General features: G+C 43.8%; 1 protein-coding gene across 2 annotated transcripts in view; it reads left to right on the plus strand.

The window, feature by feature from the left end:
* The window catches only part of LOC130524640 (contactin-4), a 48,062-nt gene that overhangs the window by 15,613 nt on the left and 14,054 nt on the right, over positions 1 to 18,395 (plus strand). For both annotated transcript variants that reach the window (XM_057030936.1, XM_057030937.1), the window contains exons 2-8: positions 10,740 to 10,922; positions 13,519 to 13,642; positions 13,799 to 13,974; positions 14,495 to 14,590; positions 16,101 to 16,304; positions 16,835 to 16,937; positions 17,035 to 17,219. In XM_057030936.1, coding sequence (XP_056886916.1) covers positions 10,862 to 10,922; positions 13,519 to 13,642; positions 13,799 to 13,974; positions 14,495 to 14,590; positions 16,101 to 16,304; positions 16,835 to 16,937; positions 17,035 to 17,219 — 949 coding nt within the window. In that variant the 5' untranslated portion in view covers positions 10,740 to 10,861. The remainder of the gene's footprint in view (positions 1 to 10,739; positions 10,923 to 13,518; positions 13,643 to 13,798; positions 13,975 to 14,494; positions 14,591 to 16,100; positions 16,305 to 16,834; positions 16,938 to 17,034; positions 17,220 to 18,395) is intronic.

Genomic DNA, 18,395 nt, shown 5'->3' on the forward strand with positions numbered 1-18,395 from the left:
GGAAACATATGGGCCGTATATCCTGGCGTCAACACCTGAGAGTCCTGGAACGAACCTGTTTCATTGCACCTGCCAGGAGGGCTTGGAACACCTCCACAATCAACCTATTTCACTTTTTCACATTTTCTTTCGCGCTAAAACTAACAAGTACGATTTCAGTTTGTATTCAGCAGTAACAGAAAAAGAGATTCAACCGGTCTGTTTGGAGAAAAGCACTTACATCACTGAACAAAGAGTTAGATCTAAGCTATACTCTAAGACGTTAATGATCACCAGTCAGGATTTTTGTCATCAGTGAAGGTGCCTCGGTGGGAAGCCTCTTATCGTGGTCATTAGAGCAGCATCAAGGCAGTAAAAATCAACCTTACGGACTGCTGACTGCAGCATGGCGTTCTCCCCGAAAGCAGCTCTTAGTGCCACAGCAATTAGGAAGGAAGCTTGTCTAATGAAGCAGCAACATGAAGAGTATGTAGAGGCTAACAGAGTTGAAGGCTCTGAAGTCTGAGCTGTAAAAGCACTAAGCTTCAAATAGGCTTAGAGTTAACCTTGTCGTAAATGATGGCAACGGATCAAAGTCTGCAGACTTTAGCCGCGCAAGTTCAGGGGCTAATGCTACGCTGTCTGCTAATCTGGCTCTTAGACACAGAAACAGTCATTTTCTCTCTAGCTCCTAGTCTTCACACACAACAGTAGAGAGATTGTTACATGGATGCAGCCTTGTGTGCAACTGATAAAGGAACATGTTTTAGTCTCCGTGACCTTTGCTTTAGGACTATTTGAAAAATACCTCAGTTTATTAAGCTTTCGGACATGGGCTGAACTGAAAATGTCTCCATCTTTCTCTTTTTGATCCAAGGACTGTTGATATATCTGAATTAAATGACATTTATTCCAGTGATTCTTGCTTCTTGGTAATGTTCAAAGAGAATGAGAACTGAATAAAAAGGTAGAATAGCACGCTGAAATCATCGCCTTTCTCTCCCTGCAAACTTGCTGTGAAGGAAACAGTTTTGTTTGACCTGAATAAAAAAGCTCATATGTTCATGTAGACACCCAAACTGTGTGGAGATTTAAAAACAAAACAGAAGAATGTCCTGGTCTGAGGAAATGGATCAACGTTTCTAGAAGTTTCTGAGTGGTGGGTTGATTTTGGGAAAGGTTTTAACTCCTAGTCGGAGAAATTTGGGGTTTGTTTTCTCTATTTTTGATTTATGTGACCAATGCTGGAGGCACAGCTGCTTCCCTGCAGTCATGAGCTGCTGGAACTTGAGCAAACGTTGACCTCCGGAGTGAAACCACGGAATTCAGAAATCCCCAAGTTGCTGCTGAGGTAACTGCGGATGCCAGATGAATACTGACATCATGCTGTGGAGAACATCTCATCAAAAGAAAAGTTAGTCTGAATAACAGCTTCTGCATTAGTGAGACCCCCGCCCCCAACACACACACACACACTGTGTCTCTGCTTTTTAGCTTGTTAGTGTCTGACTAAGGATCCAGGTGGCTCCCTAACCAAATATAGACCGATCACCAGGACACGCGAGGACGAACTCATCCACCTTCACCGTCACGGTGCACTTGCACACCCCCTCCCAGAAAAGTGCATGACACACTAGTTACTGGATTTTATCTTTTTTTTTTTTTTTAAACTGTCACCAGCATATACATTCCAAGGTCAAGAATATAGTTATTACCCACGAGTGTGAACATTTTATTTTCCAGTCTAGATGGATGCAGACCTGGCAGTAATGGCTGTCTTGTCTCCTGGGCAGAGAGTTCAGGCTGAGACTGAAATGAGCAGCACCACTGTATTTGAGTGTGGATGTCACCCCCAGTTCACACCCAAATGGCCATTTTTAGACATATGTTGGGTTGTAATGACAATTATACCCAAACAGTTGGACTAATTCGGGGTTTCGGTCAGCTCCAGTTCCTGCTGGTGAGCGCCACTTTTGTCCTTAGAACCATGCAGCGAACTGACGATCAGCAGTTATTCAGGAGCCTTTGTGGAGCTTCTGCATCTGCACATAAATGTGTTGTTGAGTCGTGTGACTGTTAGCCGTCGTGTCCCTGGGATGTAATTGGTGTTGTTTCAATGGCTGCCTTCTGTGTGTTCCAGCGTCTTCCTCTCTCCCTCTGAGGATTTGTGTTGGGATTAGTGTCGATATACTGGTCACCCCTGTTCTGTCTGGGCCCATGTGATAAAGTTGTGGGGGTTGTGATTTAGCCAGAACATTTCAAACCCAGCTGGTGGCCCTAGGTCTCTTACCTGCTAGATATACATCCTGACTGCTGTTTTAACCTCCTGAGTGATCCAGAATACTGACTCATCTTTGAAAATCAGTATTCGTGGTGCAAACAAGGCTCCAGCTCCGATGGAAGCAAATCTGGGAGTTCTTGTGCAGCAGAGATGATGGAGCGGCTGCAACATGGAGGATTGCTCCCCTGGGTTAAACAAACAGAACTCTGCTTTGCAATAATGAAAACAGAATAATGCACTTCATTACTTCACTTTATTACACAATTTCCCCACCAAGATCCATTTAAAAACAGGATCAGATTGACTTTTAATTCTCTCTCTAAATCTAAGCTGCTTTCTGAAGGTCTGAATTTGCTGTGGAGGAGTTCGAGTATGGATCTGTCACACATATTTGTTTACACAGTGAGATGAGTTCGCTCTGCTTGCATATATGACAGAATATTCCATAGAACTCTACACAAACCCTCCACCTCTCATATAACATGCTGCTGCTGCTTGTTCACCTGAAGTCACGTGCGTTCGGGGAGCTGGAGGTGTGATTGAATCAGCCTTCTGATGGTTATCAATTGATGCTGACTGTCCCCAGTGCCCAAACCATTGGCCTCTGTTGTGTTAAGATGCTTTGAAAGCCTCGTAAATGTGAGCTTTCTGCACAGATCGAAGGTTGCACTTTTCCTCTCGCTCAAAGTTCAGACTCCGCTTTGCTGCAAATACAAATAAGGGCACAAAGTTATTGTTTGAGACTCCACAACAATGAGCATCAACATCATTTCTATTAGGCGGTGTCCTCCCTGCAGGCTATCGCTGAGAGTGGCATTTTTAATCCTCCTGAGGACTGGGAGCACACTCTCTCCTCAGCGCTCTTCTTCTATGAAGCTGCCACCAGAACCTCTGAAGAGATTCAAGCGTGGAAGCAACAAAATGCCATGAATTTTTTATGTAGTAACTGCATTGTGGGGTTTCTTCTTGTGTTCTGCCACGTTTTCTATCGAAGTCTCTGACTGTGAGGCTTCCAACCCGAACAGGCTCCTGCTAGGCTCACTTTCCCGATGTCAGAGGGGATAATACGGCAGCCTTGGAGCCCATGACTTTTACAGCGATGCTTAGTCAAAGCCATGTCAGGGGAAACAGCTGCTGTTTATATCCCACCTTTGCAAACACAGTAAGGAAATGATTGTGTCCTACTAGAGGAAAAATGATACAATCCGTCTCACCTGTCTGAAATACAGCCGCTCACCAACGTTATTTAGATGACTGACAGCTAGAATTGCCCAGCCAGTGAGGAGCACGTGCTGTTGACACAAACTCGAGGAGCAGCGACGATGCTGTGCAGCCTGAGGAAGGTGTTAAACCATGAGCTTTTGTTTTATTCTCTGCAAAGATGTTTTTTTAATCATCATCATCATGTTTTCTTTTTAATTTCTATAGTTAGAATGTGCCAGAAATTTCCATTTGATTCGAGTTCTCTACAGTGAAAGAAAGGTTGTGATATTTTCCACCTTTTACCTTGAATACTTCCTTCAATAAGCTCTTTTTTTAACACACTGGATACATTCAAAGATTCAAAGGTATGTGTGTGCGCCAGTAAAGCACAAGGTTGGTGAGAACATGCGTTCCGCCATCGTTACCGTTGCTACCCGGGTTATATTTTTTCTTATCGCATCATGTCTGTCTGTTGGCTCCTCTGTCTGTCCTCCCCCTTCTCCTCCTCCTCTACCCAGCCCCCCATCAGCAGGAGGGTCCCCCTATAAGAGCCTGGTTCTGCTCCAGGTTCCTTCCTGTTAAAGGGGAGTTTTTCCTTGCCGCCAGTGCTTATTGGGAGTCAGGCCCTGGGATTCTGTGATGCACCTTGAGACAATTTTGATTGTGATTACCATCATTTCTGGACTATAAGCTGCTACTTTTTTTGTACACTTTAAACACTGCAGCTTATTCTAAGGTGCGGCTTATTTATGTTTTTTTTCGTGGTGCACTATCACAACTATTGTGAATCAGTCATTTTTACTAACCCTCATTAAAAAGCAAAATACTAGAAGAAAAGCATATGATGCGGCTTTTAAGTTAAAAGCGATCACTCTGGCGGTTGAAGAAGGAAATCGAGCTGCAGCGCGTAATCTTGGCATACATTACGGTAATCAATGGCGAGAAGGTGGAGACGCCCGCCTGAAGAACTGATCCAAAGCAAAAAGACGACAAAAGCTCTTAGACGTAAACATCGCAGGTGGCCCGAGCTTGAAGACGTTCTGGAAGACTGGGTGAACACACAGAGAGCAGGCGGCCGCGGTTTTTCCGTTGTACACATCAGACGGAAGGCAAAAGCAATCGCCACCGCCATGAAAATAGAAGATTTTAGAGGTGGGCCATCGGGGAGTTTTAGATTGTTCATTGTTTGAGTAAAAAAAGCATAAATAACGTAATTTGTGTGTAGCTGATACAAACGTATAATTCAAGGTAGCTGCATTACAGACACCGTTAGGAAAAAAAAGCATTTACCGGTAGAATATATTTGTTTATGTTGCTAAGCGGATTAAATTAAAAGTTAAAAAATCCTGATGTGATGAAAATTGGATTTAAGGTCTCTGTATAAACATACAAGTGAAAAGTGTGGCTGTTGTTTCTTACCTGTCTGTCACTCGTCAGTGACTCGTCTCTTACAGTAATAAAAACATCTACCGGTACTGAATGTTTTCGATCTAATTTTTCATATCACTACGTGGGATACCTGCGGCTTAAAATCCGGTGCAGCTGTTATAAGTACAAAATTGATTTTCTTTCTAAAATTAGATTATGCGGCTTTTAATCAGGTAAATTGCCGCCACGTTTTTTGCCCTTTGTTGCATTAAAGGGCTGTGAAGCAGATTTTCTGCCTCGCGTTGCTAATTGCTTGGCTGCCATTTTTACTTGTTCTGAATTATTACACAACTGTATGATGTCAGATGTGTAGGGTAGATGTAGCTGAAAAACTAGCATATTAAAGGAATATTTTTATAAATTAAACATCAACAAATGTTCACTTTTATTTCTTGCAGTTAGTATTACAATGATTTAGCTTCTCATTGGTGTTTCCAATTGTGGCCAAATTAACAAACATGACTCGAAAAATCTCGTTAACCATGATTTCATGATTTCCACAACGTATTTGTTAACCTAGAGGATTCACGTGTATGTGCTTTGCAACTGCGTTCCACCAGGCAAAACTCGGGATTTATTTTTACAAATAGGGAGATGCAAATGTGAACCCACAGGCACCTCGGGGAGGCGGCTCTGTAGGCACGTCAGCAGGCCAGAGGCTGACTTCTCCGCATGACAATGTTGCTGCCTCAAACAGCACTAGGTGGGAAAATATCTGACATGATTCCTTGTGGGTGGATTATTTCTTCAAGCAATCTTCACTTTGAGGGGAGTGATAAACTTTCATGATTGACAAGTGGCATAGCCGCACGAGGGTACATTTCAGAATAGAAATAAACACTGATGAAGATCCTTCTTCTCTTTAGAAATAAACGTGTATGTAGGCTGTACTTTCAACATGTCCCCCCTGGTCTGCAAATGCATCTCTTGCATTGGAACAATCGCTTATGGATGCAGCACAATGGAATATTTAAAGATCTGGAATGTGAAAACATGAATTATTTATTTTTGACACTTTGACGGCTGTAGATTTTTTCATCATCTGCCAGTGGGACTCTGGGTTTGGGCAGTTGGTGGGTTTCCAGAAGGTTCTGTGCTGCCTGAATGTGCTTGTTAGTTCAGTCCATAGAAGGTTTCATGTAATTAAAACTGTGCCATGGTCAACTGATACCTCAGATCCATCCAAAAATGTCCATTCCAGCGGCGCTACCAACCGCACTGGTATCTGTATGAATGTGAAGGAGACGCAGCCTTTATTTATATAACGTAACACAGAAAGAAAGAAGGAATAAACCATTTTTCTGTGGGTGCTTTAGTGGCGGCGATGGCTTTTATACTCAATTCTAAAGCTCTGCATTAAAAAATATCGAATAGAATAGTTTTAGTCATTTCCAGTCAAAGCTAAATGCTTTGAACAGTGTTGAAAGTCTGTCTTTATTCAATAAAAGTACCTGACCTCCCAGGTCCAGAACGGCCAGTATTTGATGATTCACTTTGTATTTTCCTCTCATAAAGTAAAAGTCTAAATATGTCTCAGAGTATAAAGACAATAACTGGTAGCAGGGCATTTGGAGGCGGAGGCGGCTGTGTGTCATCACATACCCAGAGATTTTACACAATTATATAAAGGTTTTGGGTTCTGACCCCTCCAAGAAAGTCCAGCTGTAATAAATGCAGCCCGATGGACCGGTAATCTCACCCATGTGCTATATTAGTGGACCACACTTTGAAGCAAACCCAAATTCTGTTGCTGATGGGGAGGAAAATGCTGTTCAGTGTTCTATTTTCAGAGGTGGAACAGGCTGAGTTTCCATCACACTGACACGGGCACTGAGATGATCATTTCTGCTTTGTGAGCTGGGAAACCGCTGATATATTTGATGTGGTGGCTCGAGTCACACAGCAGTTTGTGTCTGGCTGATAACATTAGTGCCTTTAGAGGTCTGTAAGCCGGCGGTTCTTTGTAGCTCTGACAAACAAACACACCATTAACCTAGTAGAAAACACAAAGAGACTAACTTCAAACATTTACATCACTTCTTACATCACTTCCACTGTGTGAAGGTCTGTCATCACCAAAAGAAATGAAACAAAACCCCCAAAAACTTTAATGAGCCACAAAATATTAGACATCATTTGTGTTCTTCAGATAAATTCTTGTTATTTCTTTCTGTGAATTTGTAATTTTCCACTGCAGAGTCTGGAAACTGTGCGTGCACACGTGCACAATCACTTGAACATCAGACTTAAACATGCAAGTTCCTCGAGATTCAAAAGTTGTTTAAGCTGGTCATCATTAGCACACCAGTAACCTCTGTCTGATGAGCCCTACATTCATTTACTGGCCCAGCCTGCGGGATAATGGGGGAGCTGAGAAGACCAGTAGAACACGCGTGCTGGGACGTGCTGCCTGAAGAATAAATGACATATTAAAACATTTAGAATTGACGGTAAAACTAATTCCTGCCTCTTTTTTCAGTCTTGTGCCAACATGACAAACCTGAGCTGATGGACGGAGATGAGTTCTGTTTGCTCCTGTAGAAATTCACACCAGCAACAGATGTTTTTCTCCAGAAATAATCTTTGATGTAAAAAGAAAACCAACTCTTTTTTTGGAGGAAACAGAACCGTTTTCTCTCTGATGTCTGCAGTTCAATCTGCTGAGCACAGGCTGTTATTTATTATGGTCAAGGCAAGCTGAGCTCCATCCACCTGCGGAATCAATCAGTCTTTTTGTGATGGCGCTGCTGGAGTCTGTCTTGCTGGAAACTAAATTACACTGAGCAAATGCTCCCCATGTGGCCGGGGCAGACATTCGGGCTATAATTATCAGCCTGTGTGTCTAGATACACTGTTGAAGCATTAGTGACTTTGTTCTAATAACACATATCTCAGAAGGTGCACTCTGATATTGTCGTTTTTATTCCTATGGTAAATCAAGCATGAGAGTCTCCTGCTCAGATGCTTCGGTCTCTTGAAAAAACATTTCTTGCTTTTAAAATGCTTGTTAAGGTTATCTTTAGAACAGCCAATTTCAGTTAAATGTGCCTCGCTTTGCACACAGAAGTCCACACCTACGTTTACTTGGGGTGACACTTCCTCTAGTCCAAAATCTCGATTCTCATTCTTTCCCACACATCCCTGCCCTAACCCTTTACCTGTACGCTAAAAATACCACCTTTATTTTGAAGGGAGCTGCCTCGTACACACAAGCGTGATCTTCTGTAATGAAGTTACGAGTAAAACGATCCTCAGTGACATTTGCAATAAGATTTCCATTGGAAGCATAAGATGAAAAAGTAGATATCCCTGTCCGCTTTGATCTTTGAGTATTGCTAAGCATCATCCATATTTGTGTTTGCTGAGTCTGTAATAAAAAGAGTGACTGATGGCTTTCAGTGTTCCCTCCTGCAAATGTTGCACGCTTGCACAATCTGAATGAACAATTATTTATTTAATGCACAGAAATTTAATAATAAGCTTTTTTTTTTTTTTTTACATGTTTTGACTTCAAAAAAAGGGGGGGGATCTTTAATTAGCTTTCAGAAGAGGCTAATTCCTCCTCGCCTTTAACCCTTTACTGACCGTTTCCTTCCTCTTTGCGATGGCCTGGTTTGGATAATCCAGTGAGAGAAGCCAACCATCCAAAAGTTAAACCAGCTTCATGCATTTATCCCTGCCAATATCCACTCCTCATTTAATCAAGCCTTTACTGCTATCTAGCTATCATGGGAGAGAGGCAGGGAAAGCACATTATCCATGCCAGGGTGCTACAGTATTGGGGATTATCCCTGACAGATAGTTTCCCTTCCAGCCACCATTAACTTGGCCTCATCCCATTTGGTATTCCCAGCACCTGCGACCACCATCCGCTGGGCACAAGAATTATTACCATTGTGTTTCTTCTGGGGTATATAAATTAACCATGGGAATCACAAGCAACTACTTTAAATTTCTGGACTGTGACCAAGAGACACATCGTCCCCAAGAAAGAGAAAGACGTGTGCATCATTAAAACAGAGTTGCTCTGGAACAGAACAACAGTGCCGGCTTCATCCCACGTGCACCGCATGGCTGCGGCGCCGAGCTGCTGTCGGTGGCGAAATGCAATCAAGGTCCTTGAGCCTGACTTTTAATGCTAAATGAAGGGGGGGGGCGTGCTTTTGAGCTGAACAAATAAAGTTGATCAGCTTGAAAGTGAAAGTGGACAGCTGACTACAGCGAACATAAATTAACATTGATCACCGGGCAGAGCACATACGCTAATGATTCAGCGCTGCAGGGGCTTATTAGACAGCCCCTGCAATGGACTCTAATGGTTCCCACATCCTCCCAATCCACTGAGAGCCAATGGCTGTAATTTCTCATTGACCACCCTCGCGTCAGTGAACGATCTGCGTTCCATTCACATGGACGCGAGGATGGTGCGTGGGTAGGAATGCAGATATTACGCCACTGCTGAGGCATTTGTGCAGTTAGAGCCACCTCATTTGCTCCTGGGCTGCGAGGGCAACAACTATTTGACTGACGTTGTTCAAAATGCTTGTGCCTCTTTTTTTGGGTAGTCTTTCGTGGGTTGGAAATGACTCGGTAGCCGTCTCCAGCGTTGTACGTTTTCATCTGAGTCCAATTTGACGTGTTCAGAGTTCATCCCACATCATGCCTGGCAACGGCATCAGAATTTTAAATCGTATTGATTTGGAATTACTTACAGGGCCTGGCCCATAAGGCTATTGATTGCAGAGACACGTTTTGACAGAATGTCTGGAAAACATTTCGCATTGATTCAAAGTTTCTCACATCTCACAACAGCAGCCGCCTCTGATGGAACTGTGTGGTTCTTTTACCTCACAGTGCTGCACTTTCATCCAACACACTTGACCCTGTGACCGAGCCCTCCCCCATCTGAGCAGTTTATCAAAGGGACAAACAAAGCTCTCCATAGCTTCAGGCCCGCGGTGCTCAGACAAATACATCTCCTTTGGTCGGATGGATAGAGTTTCTCTATTGGTTTCTCCCAGAACAGGCAAATCTATCAGTCCGGTGCGTCTCAGGACCAGAGACATCAACTGAATTTCCCTCTATTGATCCCTCCTTCCCTCCATCCCTCCATATTTGATTGAGACTTATGACAAGTTGTGAGTAAAGATGACAAACGAAAGGGGAAAATAGGTTTGAATAATGGAAACCAAGTCTCTGCTGGTGACTGACGAGATAAAGCCTGCAGGATAAGTATGTTGTCCCTGGTTCTTCACGCCTTGTTTAATAATTAACTCCCAGTTTGTATAGTAATCCAGTGCTGGAAGAGAGAAACAGAGACTAAAGGGATAATTCTACTCATTCGATCAATATCCTTGATAACAGGACTTTATTTGTAAAAATCCAACTTTTTCCACAAATCTCCGTACATGTACATCTCCGTATGTATGGTGCAGTGGCGATAGATTAAAAAGTTTTAATTAGTTAGTTTGACATCAATCGCAGCATCCTCCATTGAAGGCTCTGTTTACATCGAACAATTTGCACACGCACATTTTTGTTTACTGCCACAGTTTCGTTAGCATTTTTTAGCATTCCGTGTGATCAATAATGCACATCTGATAACAGACTTGCTATCAAAAAGTGTAGTAATTTGCACCAAACACTAAAGACTACCTCTGACAGGAGGCTCTCCTCATCTGTTGCTGCTCCTCTTTCTTCTCCTTGGAGAGATGCAGCTATCTAACATCTCTATATATCAGCCAGCTCAGCTTTGGGATGGGATCTGTTTTGCTTATTTTTCCGAATGAATTAATAATAGCTCACCAATTTGCCACCAACTTTCCTCTTGTTTTTCTTTCCCTGGTAGGTTTGAGGTAGACTGCATCCCTGTCATCTCTCCTGCAGCCAGAGCAAACGGCCGGTGCCCGAAACGTATCATCCACTGTCTGGCAACTGGATGGGAAGAAGACAAATCTTTGACCTTGGAAAATGAAGATGTTGTTGCCATGGGAACTGATAATCCTTCTGTCACTCAAAGCGTGCCTGGCTGGTGAGACACCGAGTCCGTCGCCTCTCATGACGCACAATTGATATGCATGTCTGTTTGCATACTTGGTTTCAATCTGAGCAATAATCGACAACGAGATATTTAATTCGATTTTTTTCGACGGTGAAATTGATTCTAGATGTTTTCTAGAACATTTACCCTTTCATTGATATTCAATGCATTCATTTGTCCTTATAATTTTAAGGGAAAAGGGTCTGTTTTTAGGGGTGAATTCTGGTGTTTAGATGATTTTTAAATCAGAAATTATAAGAACTGTGTCGCATACTGTTAAATCCTTACTGCACTCATTTCTTCGCAGTGGTGTCCTGACATTTAGTTTCATCTCGACACTAATAAAGTAAATTACATCTGCTGGATGTTTTTTTTAAATAACATGTAGAAATTGGCTTATTGCCGTACCTAAATGTACATTTAGCAGTAATGTGCGTTATTTAATACATGCTGCTGTTGAGCAATGATTTTTTTTCCATGAAAACCAATTGGGTCTAATTTGTGTCTGTATGGATTCACATCGGTGTGTTTAAGGCACAAACCATACGTACAATCAACTGGATCCATCCCGGGAGAAATAGCACACCTATTAAAGGTTCATTACTTTGTCTAATTTAAAGGACATTGAAACCAGGGAGCGCCTCTCTCAGAGGCTGCAGCAACAAGGCCCTTACCTGAGGCAAAGACTCCCCCTCTCATTAGAGCGATGATGGTGATGATGAGGAGGAGGAGGAGGAGGATGCAGGCGGCACCAGTGTTTGTTCTGCTCAAGGTCGGCGACGTGTTAGAAAGCATCTCATCCTCAAGTGCACCCAAAGAAAAATGAGGGTGCAGTCTGGCCGTCAAAGCCAGATATCAGAGGAGCGAGAGGGCGGACAGACACCAGCGTCTCAGTGATCGCTGGAGAAATGGAACATTTCATGGGAGTAATTAGTGCAGCGATCATTAATTACTCATCTGCACTGATCATCGGGCTACACACTTTAGCAAGGCAGCATGTACAACACAACAGATTAGTCCTGATTTGATCCGACCGGGAGTGAGGTAATACTCTAAGATTGCAGCTCTCCTGTAAATGCTTTAACCATGTTATCTTTCCTCCATTCAGATCACCCCGAAATGAACTGTAACTCAGTTACGCAGACGGGGTCGGTTGTCAGTCTGCGTAATCACACTCGACTTGTAATATAGCCTCCATTTAATCTGCTGTATGGCATAGTCAGCCAGACTAGTGGTATAAATAGTGGCACTTCCTGGAAGCAATTTAATGTAGTTCTGTTCCAGGTCATATGCAAGTCATTGGCATGTTTATACTTTCAGCATATTTAATATTCCTAAAGGTTTCCTCCAAGGCCATGAATGGAGAAAACCATTAAAGATCCCCATTATACATGCAATAAGGCGCGTGTAAAACTCTCTAATGTGCATCTAAAAGGTTTTTGCAGAGAAGAAAAGATAAAAGTGACATTAAAAATTTTCACTTGGGCCTTATTTCTTGGTTGTCACTTTAAAAGGTTTATCATGTATATGAATATGCAAATAAATCCCTTTCATTTTACAAGTTTGGCTGCTGCACATGAAGACGTCTCCTGTTTCACCGTCGCCTCCTCCTCCTCTGCAGCGCAGCACCAGCACACTTAAGAATAAGAAAAATTACGATCTTCATTCTCTAAAGTCAGATCACCGCATCCTGGATATCAGGCTTAGAGTCACGCCTGCGCTCAGTGGTCACAACGAGCATGATGTATGAGTTCTTGGCGCGTGACCAGAGGAGATGAGAAGTCTGCTCACAGCAGAGAAGAGCCCAATAAAAACCATACAGAGACAGTAAATACAACACAAAGAACTCAAACACTTGCAGCTGACAGGGAGGCAGCAGAAACCAGTGAAATCCATCAACATGGACGCGTAAAATAACAAACTAGCCCGCCACTGAGGGACCGTAGATCTTCCGTAGGCCATGTTTACAGCAGATTTACATGTCAGCTGTCCTTCATTATTACATTTGACATTTAATTGACTCTAAACATCATCATCAGGCCTCTTCAAGGCTTCAAGGCATCGATCCCTCTATGGAAAGGCATTTCAATTGATTTGACATGAAACAAAGGTTACCACAGTAACCACAAAGCCTCCTTCATATTACAGGAAACTGGCGTCGGAACATTTCAGCCCACCAAGAGAGTCAATAGTTAATTATTGGAACTAGAAAAACACACATTTGTGAAACCACCCACAACTTTTGTGGGTGTTTCCAACAGTTTCAGATTAATGAAAGTTAAATTATGAGCGATATTATGGAATAAGTCTTCTCGGTGTTGCTGTTTAAAGGCTGCGCCGAAGATGCCTCTTAGTGGATGATTTTTTTCATAATTGCTTTCTTATCGCTGTACATTATCTGTCTCATAACGTGGTTCTATGAGGGTTTATTACACCCACAATCCTCTCCAAGAGTCCAGTTGACAGCTAATTATGTGGGTATGGAGTTTACATTCTCCAGCTTTGTGACCGCTGAGTGGTTTTTCTTGCATTAATTCAGTGTCACTTACTCACTGCTGTTGAACAGCTAATGTGTTTTTCCACGCAGACAACACTCGCCACGGGCCTGTCTTCACCCAGGAGCCAAGTGACAGCGTTTTCCCACTAAACACCGACGATAAGCAGGTTTTTATTAATTGCAGAGCAAAAGGAAACCCACCTCCACATTACAGGTACGTGTAAACCACCAGGTGAGACCACAGTGTTTAATAACGAGCGAAGGCGTGCAGGGAACATTCTGGGCGTTAAAGGACTCCAGCAAATTTCTCTTTTTGTGTCTTTTTCATTTGAAAGTTGGCAGAGACCAAACTTTTTGATTCCATCTATAGGTGGACGGTGGACGGACGAGCCATCACTGTGGAGTCCGGGCCGAACTACAGCCTGGTGGAAGGAAACCTGCTGATAACTAATCCACATGTGGTCAATCACAGGGGAGTTTATCAGTGTATCGCCACCAACACGTTTGGGACCATCGTCAGCCGGGAAGCTAAAGTACAGTTTGCATGTAAGTAGACTTTCTTTGCATCTTTGACATAAATGGTAGTATTAGCATGTTGGTAGCATTAGCGTTTCCCTCTGTTTCACCATAACTCTGGAGTTGAAGCCTCTCCCAGAACAAGAGACATACCGGGAGTAGTATGTCTGATCTTTAACCAACCCATACGGAGCACAAAGGAAGCACAACAAGTCTCAGAGATTTTATTTTTATTAGATGAGTTCTCATGTGACCAGCGCTGATATTTGCCCTCCTGCGTCTCCTGCGGCTGCTCGGTATTTTCAACTTCAGCATGGATTGACATCTCTCTGGTATTTATTCTGGCGCGGCACGCTTCATTAAAGGTGAAAGTGATATGAGAGGCCGGGCTGATGAGCGAACCCTCCCGTGCACCTTCAGTATGCTCCCCTGCATCGAGATTAGGAGGGACCTCTCGGGTTTTAATGTTGGAAATGTCCTCGCCTGATGAAGTCACTAAAGTCATTAAAGGTGTTAAAGGCTTAAAAAGTGATTATTATATATTCAACAGTTTTGGAGAACTTCAGCGGGAAGCCACGGAACACAGTGTCAGTGCGGGAGGGCCAAGCCGTGGTTCTGCTCTGTGGCCCTCCCCTCCATTATGGAGGTACGCTCTTTTATTCTGGCTCCTCTGCTCCTCACAATCTCTTGCTTGTCTCAGCAGTCTTTATTGTTCCTCACACTGCTTCCTTTCCTCCCTCTGCACTCGCTCTTTTGTTTTTCTGCCTGCCCACCTCCTTTTGTTGCTCTTCCTCTGGAACTCGCTTCCACCGTATTTCTCGCCCTGCATCTCCATAGTGGTCAGAAAATCAACACTTCCTTCCTTTCTGTCTTTTTTCTTTTTGCTCGCATCGTTATGTCTACCCTCACACTTCCTAACCTGAAGTTCATTTTCCTCACCTGCCTGATCTGTGTCCATCCTGCATCCATAAAGTCTCCAATGCCTTAACTCAACTTCCCCACGTCTCCCCCCCAGTGTGGACAGGTTATCTTTGGGTAATAAAAGCTCTTGGTGTGGCCGAAGGAGCGTTTATCCTCTGACCGCGTGGAGAGTTGGCCCGCGCGTCTGTGTGTTGCTGATTAACAGACCCTCAAAGTGGCCTGCACTCCTGCAGCCTTTGGGTGTCCACCAGCACAATTTCACGCTAGCGCCCCAGACTCCTCTCTGCTCCTTGTTGCCAGTTGAATCCTGCAATCGCCTGGGATTCAACACTTTAGCAATTTGCCCTGCAGCTTTCCCTCCCTCCTGTCTTTAAAAGCCTCCGTTTCTTTACGTTTAAACAGGGCACAGTCATGCATTTGATGGGATTAGCTCTACATGATAGCGCTAGCTTGAGGTGTTTTAAAATTGAAAAATTGTGCAAGACAGTGTTTTTTTTATTATACTTCCACTAGATTCAGATGATGCTAAAGCTATGTTATTGCCCCGTATTTAAGCATGGCTAAAAGAGCCCTATTGACTATGAAAATCTATGTGATAATATTCCTGCGAGGGTTCAGGTTACTGTTCGTTTAGTCCCTGATCGTTAACGGGCTGGCAGCTTTGGCCCTGATTTCCCCAGTAATGATTCCAATTCACTGCTTCCCCTAAAGTGGGGGACGTTCCAGCATTAGCCAGTCAAACCTTCACTCTGTAGCTCCTGCAGACATCTCAATCTTTCACTCAGCCACTCTGACAGTCTGTTACAGATTATTAATCATTATCTGTAATAAGACAAAGGCAACCATCTTCTGAAAAATAGAAAAGAAACAGAGGTTGTAAAATATCACAACAGACAGAAAATAAAGAAGCTGTCTGTGCTGTGAAAAGTGAAAGCAGGGTTCTGTGCTTGGGTGGAGTCCAGCGTATCAACACCCACCATTTGTGGACTATCACACCAGGCTCTGTGGAATCTCATGTTATGCTTATTCACATTTTAATGGGTGCGCAGGAGCTCAGACAAGAGGTGCTCAGGTTGGAGACGTGCACTGCGGGGTGGGGCAATAATGAAGCCATAGTTCTCCACACGCCGTTTTGACAAGTGTCAGTTGAACACGGCAACTAATCATTTGGATCCTCTCCCGTGTTTTGACTTTTGAAGGTGAAAAATCAAGCTGCCTTTTTTGTTTCCTACCAGAAATCAAATATTCTTGGGTTTTCAACGGTCAGAGCAGCTTTTTGCAACAGGACGCCCGACGTTTTATCTCCCAGAGGACAGGCGACTTGTACATCGCCAAAGTGGAGGCGTCCGACGTGGGGAACTACACATGTGCGGTCAGGAACATGATGACCAACGCCACGGTTTTCAGCTCACCGGCGCCGGTGGTGGTGCGGAGGGACGGTAAGCGTGCATCTCTGGCTCCGCTGCTCTTGTGGTGGCGGCGCGCTCTGAACTGACACGCGTGGCTGGGTGCATGACGGCCCTTGGAGACGCGCTACCTGTCTTGAGCGTGACGCTGTTGCTCCACAGCATTAGGAGCGAATGTTTTGCGCCCTCCCGCCGCATCCCAGTCGTGTACATAAGCAGCGGCCTCTATCTGCATGAAGGCACATATTCACATGAGCACAAACGTCGTCCCTGCTGACAAAAATGCACGCAGGCAGCAGCGCAGCAAGGGGCTTGTCACACATAATAAACCCAATCACGAGCGCTCCTGCGCCACCCTTCAGATTTGAGCTGAGGCAGAAATGTAATCCAAACTCATCCGTCCGTTAAGACAAACGCGGTTGTACACCAAATGCACGCCTGCTCTGTGCCAGCGCCGTGCCAGCTACGGCACGACTGCATTACCTTCATAATGAGGTTAGGGACACTGCGGGTCCACGTTGGGCGTTTTGACTGATTTGCTTTGTCTTTAATCCTTCATGCAGCAGTGATGGGGGAATACGAGCCCAAGATTGAGGTGCAGTTTCCTGACGCCCTCCGTGTCTCTAAAGGATCATCAGTAAAGCTGGAGTGCTTTGCCTTAGGAAAGTAAGTGCGGGGACTCGCTCTTCATGGTCAGATTTGTGGCCAGACGTGCTGTTGCAGGAAAGAGGACCGCGTGACCTTTTGTGTGTCACCTGTGCAGCCCCGTGCCTTCCATTTCATGGAGAAGAGCTGATGGAAATCCGCTCCCTGGCAAGATAAAAATCAACCACTCCGCTGGTGTTCTGGAAATTCCATATTTTCGGCCCGAGGACGCCGGTGTTTATGAGTGTGTGGCAGAAAACAGCCGAGGACGGAACGTTGCCAGAGGCCAACTTCTGTTCCAAAGTAAGAACCATGTACAGTCTCATCTATTTATTTTATTTTGCTTTAATGGCCTTTTATATTATGAGCTTCATTATTTTTTTCCTTGAGGTTTTTTGTTTTTACTGCAAAAGACACACACTCATAAAAAGAATGAAATGGACTCATTGTAGCGCTACTTTACTGTCAGATTAAAATGCCTTTTAGCTGTCATTGGGGGGCAGTCGCACAGCTGTGACCAGACTTCACTTTTGAAATCAATGGTTTACAACTGAAAGCTTATTTTCAGCAAAATCATGAAGCATCAAAGCTCCCATCAGTCACTGCGCCCTGTATGGCGCCAGCAGGTTCACAGTTTAAACCCTGAAATATAGTTTATGGAGCACGAACACACCAGCCATCACATGAAATTAGCCAGAAGTAAAAACACATTCATCAGGGAAGCTGTCCAGCTGTCTGCCAGAGGGACACGGCTCATTTTTCTGTCCTTGTTTTCTTTATTTCATGTGAATATTAAACAATAGAAAATACACATTGTCCAAGTTTTCAGTTTTATTTATTTTCTTGTCATGCTAAAATTTTCCTTCAGCAGACGGTTTAGAACTGGTTTGGTGAATAGAAAACAAGACACAAATGAATTAACAGCAAAGGTTAGAGGTGGTTTAATCGTCCCTGTGGGCTGTTGTGTTGTACAACCAGCAGAACAAGTTTAGAGCTGCGGAATGACAAATGAAGCTCGATGCATTATTAAAATGTGCACAACGGAGGGGTCTTATGTGTGACTGTGGTTTGTATCTGAGGTCTCCCTCACTGGACGGGTGAGTCCAGCACCCCTGTGACCCCCGCCTGAAGTACAAACGCTGAAAAAGCAGCTGAAAATATCTCCCGTACCTGTTTTATACATGATTCTTAGAAACATCTTCTTTTCCGTGTCCTGGAGAACGTGATCAGATGGCGCGTTGAGCTCATTTCCTCACTAACTCTACCAGATTTTAATTTTTAAGCTTGAAAGATCCTCACAAGAATGCAGCGAATCATCTAAACCCACAGTTCACTTACTCGTGTCTGTCCTGAAGGTGTTTAATATACAGGTTAGAGTCTCTGTCTCTCATATATTTCCTGCTTGACAGAACAAAATAAGAACAATCCTAATCTGCTCTTCGATACAGTGAGCCCTCATTCTTCCCCCAGTGCCACATT

The sequence above is a fragment of the Takifugu flavidus genome, chromosome 4 (genome assembly GCF_003711565.1).
Source record: "Takifugu flavidus isolate HTHZ2018 chromosome 4, ASM371156v2, whole genome shotgun sequence".
Taxonomy (NCBI): domain Eukaryota; kingdom Metazoa; phylum Chordata; class Actinopteri; order Tetraodontiformes; family Tetraodontidae; genus Takifugu; species Takifugu flavidus.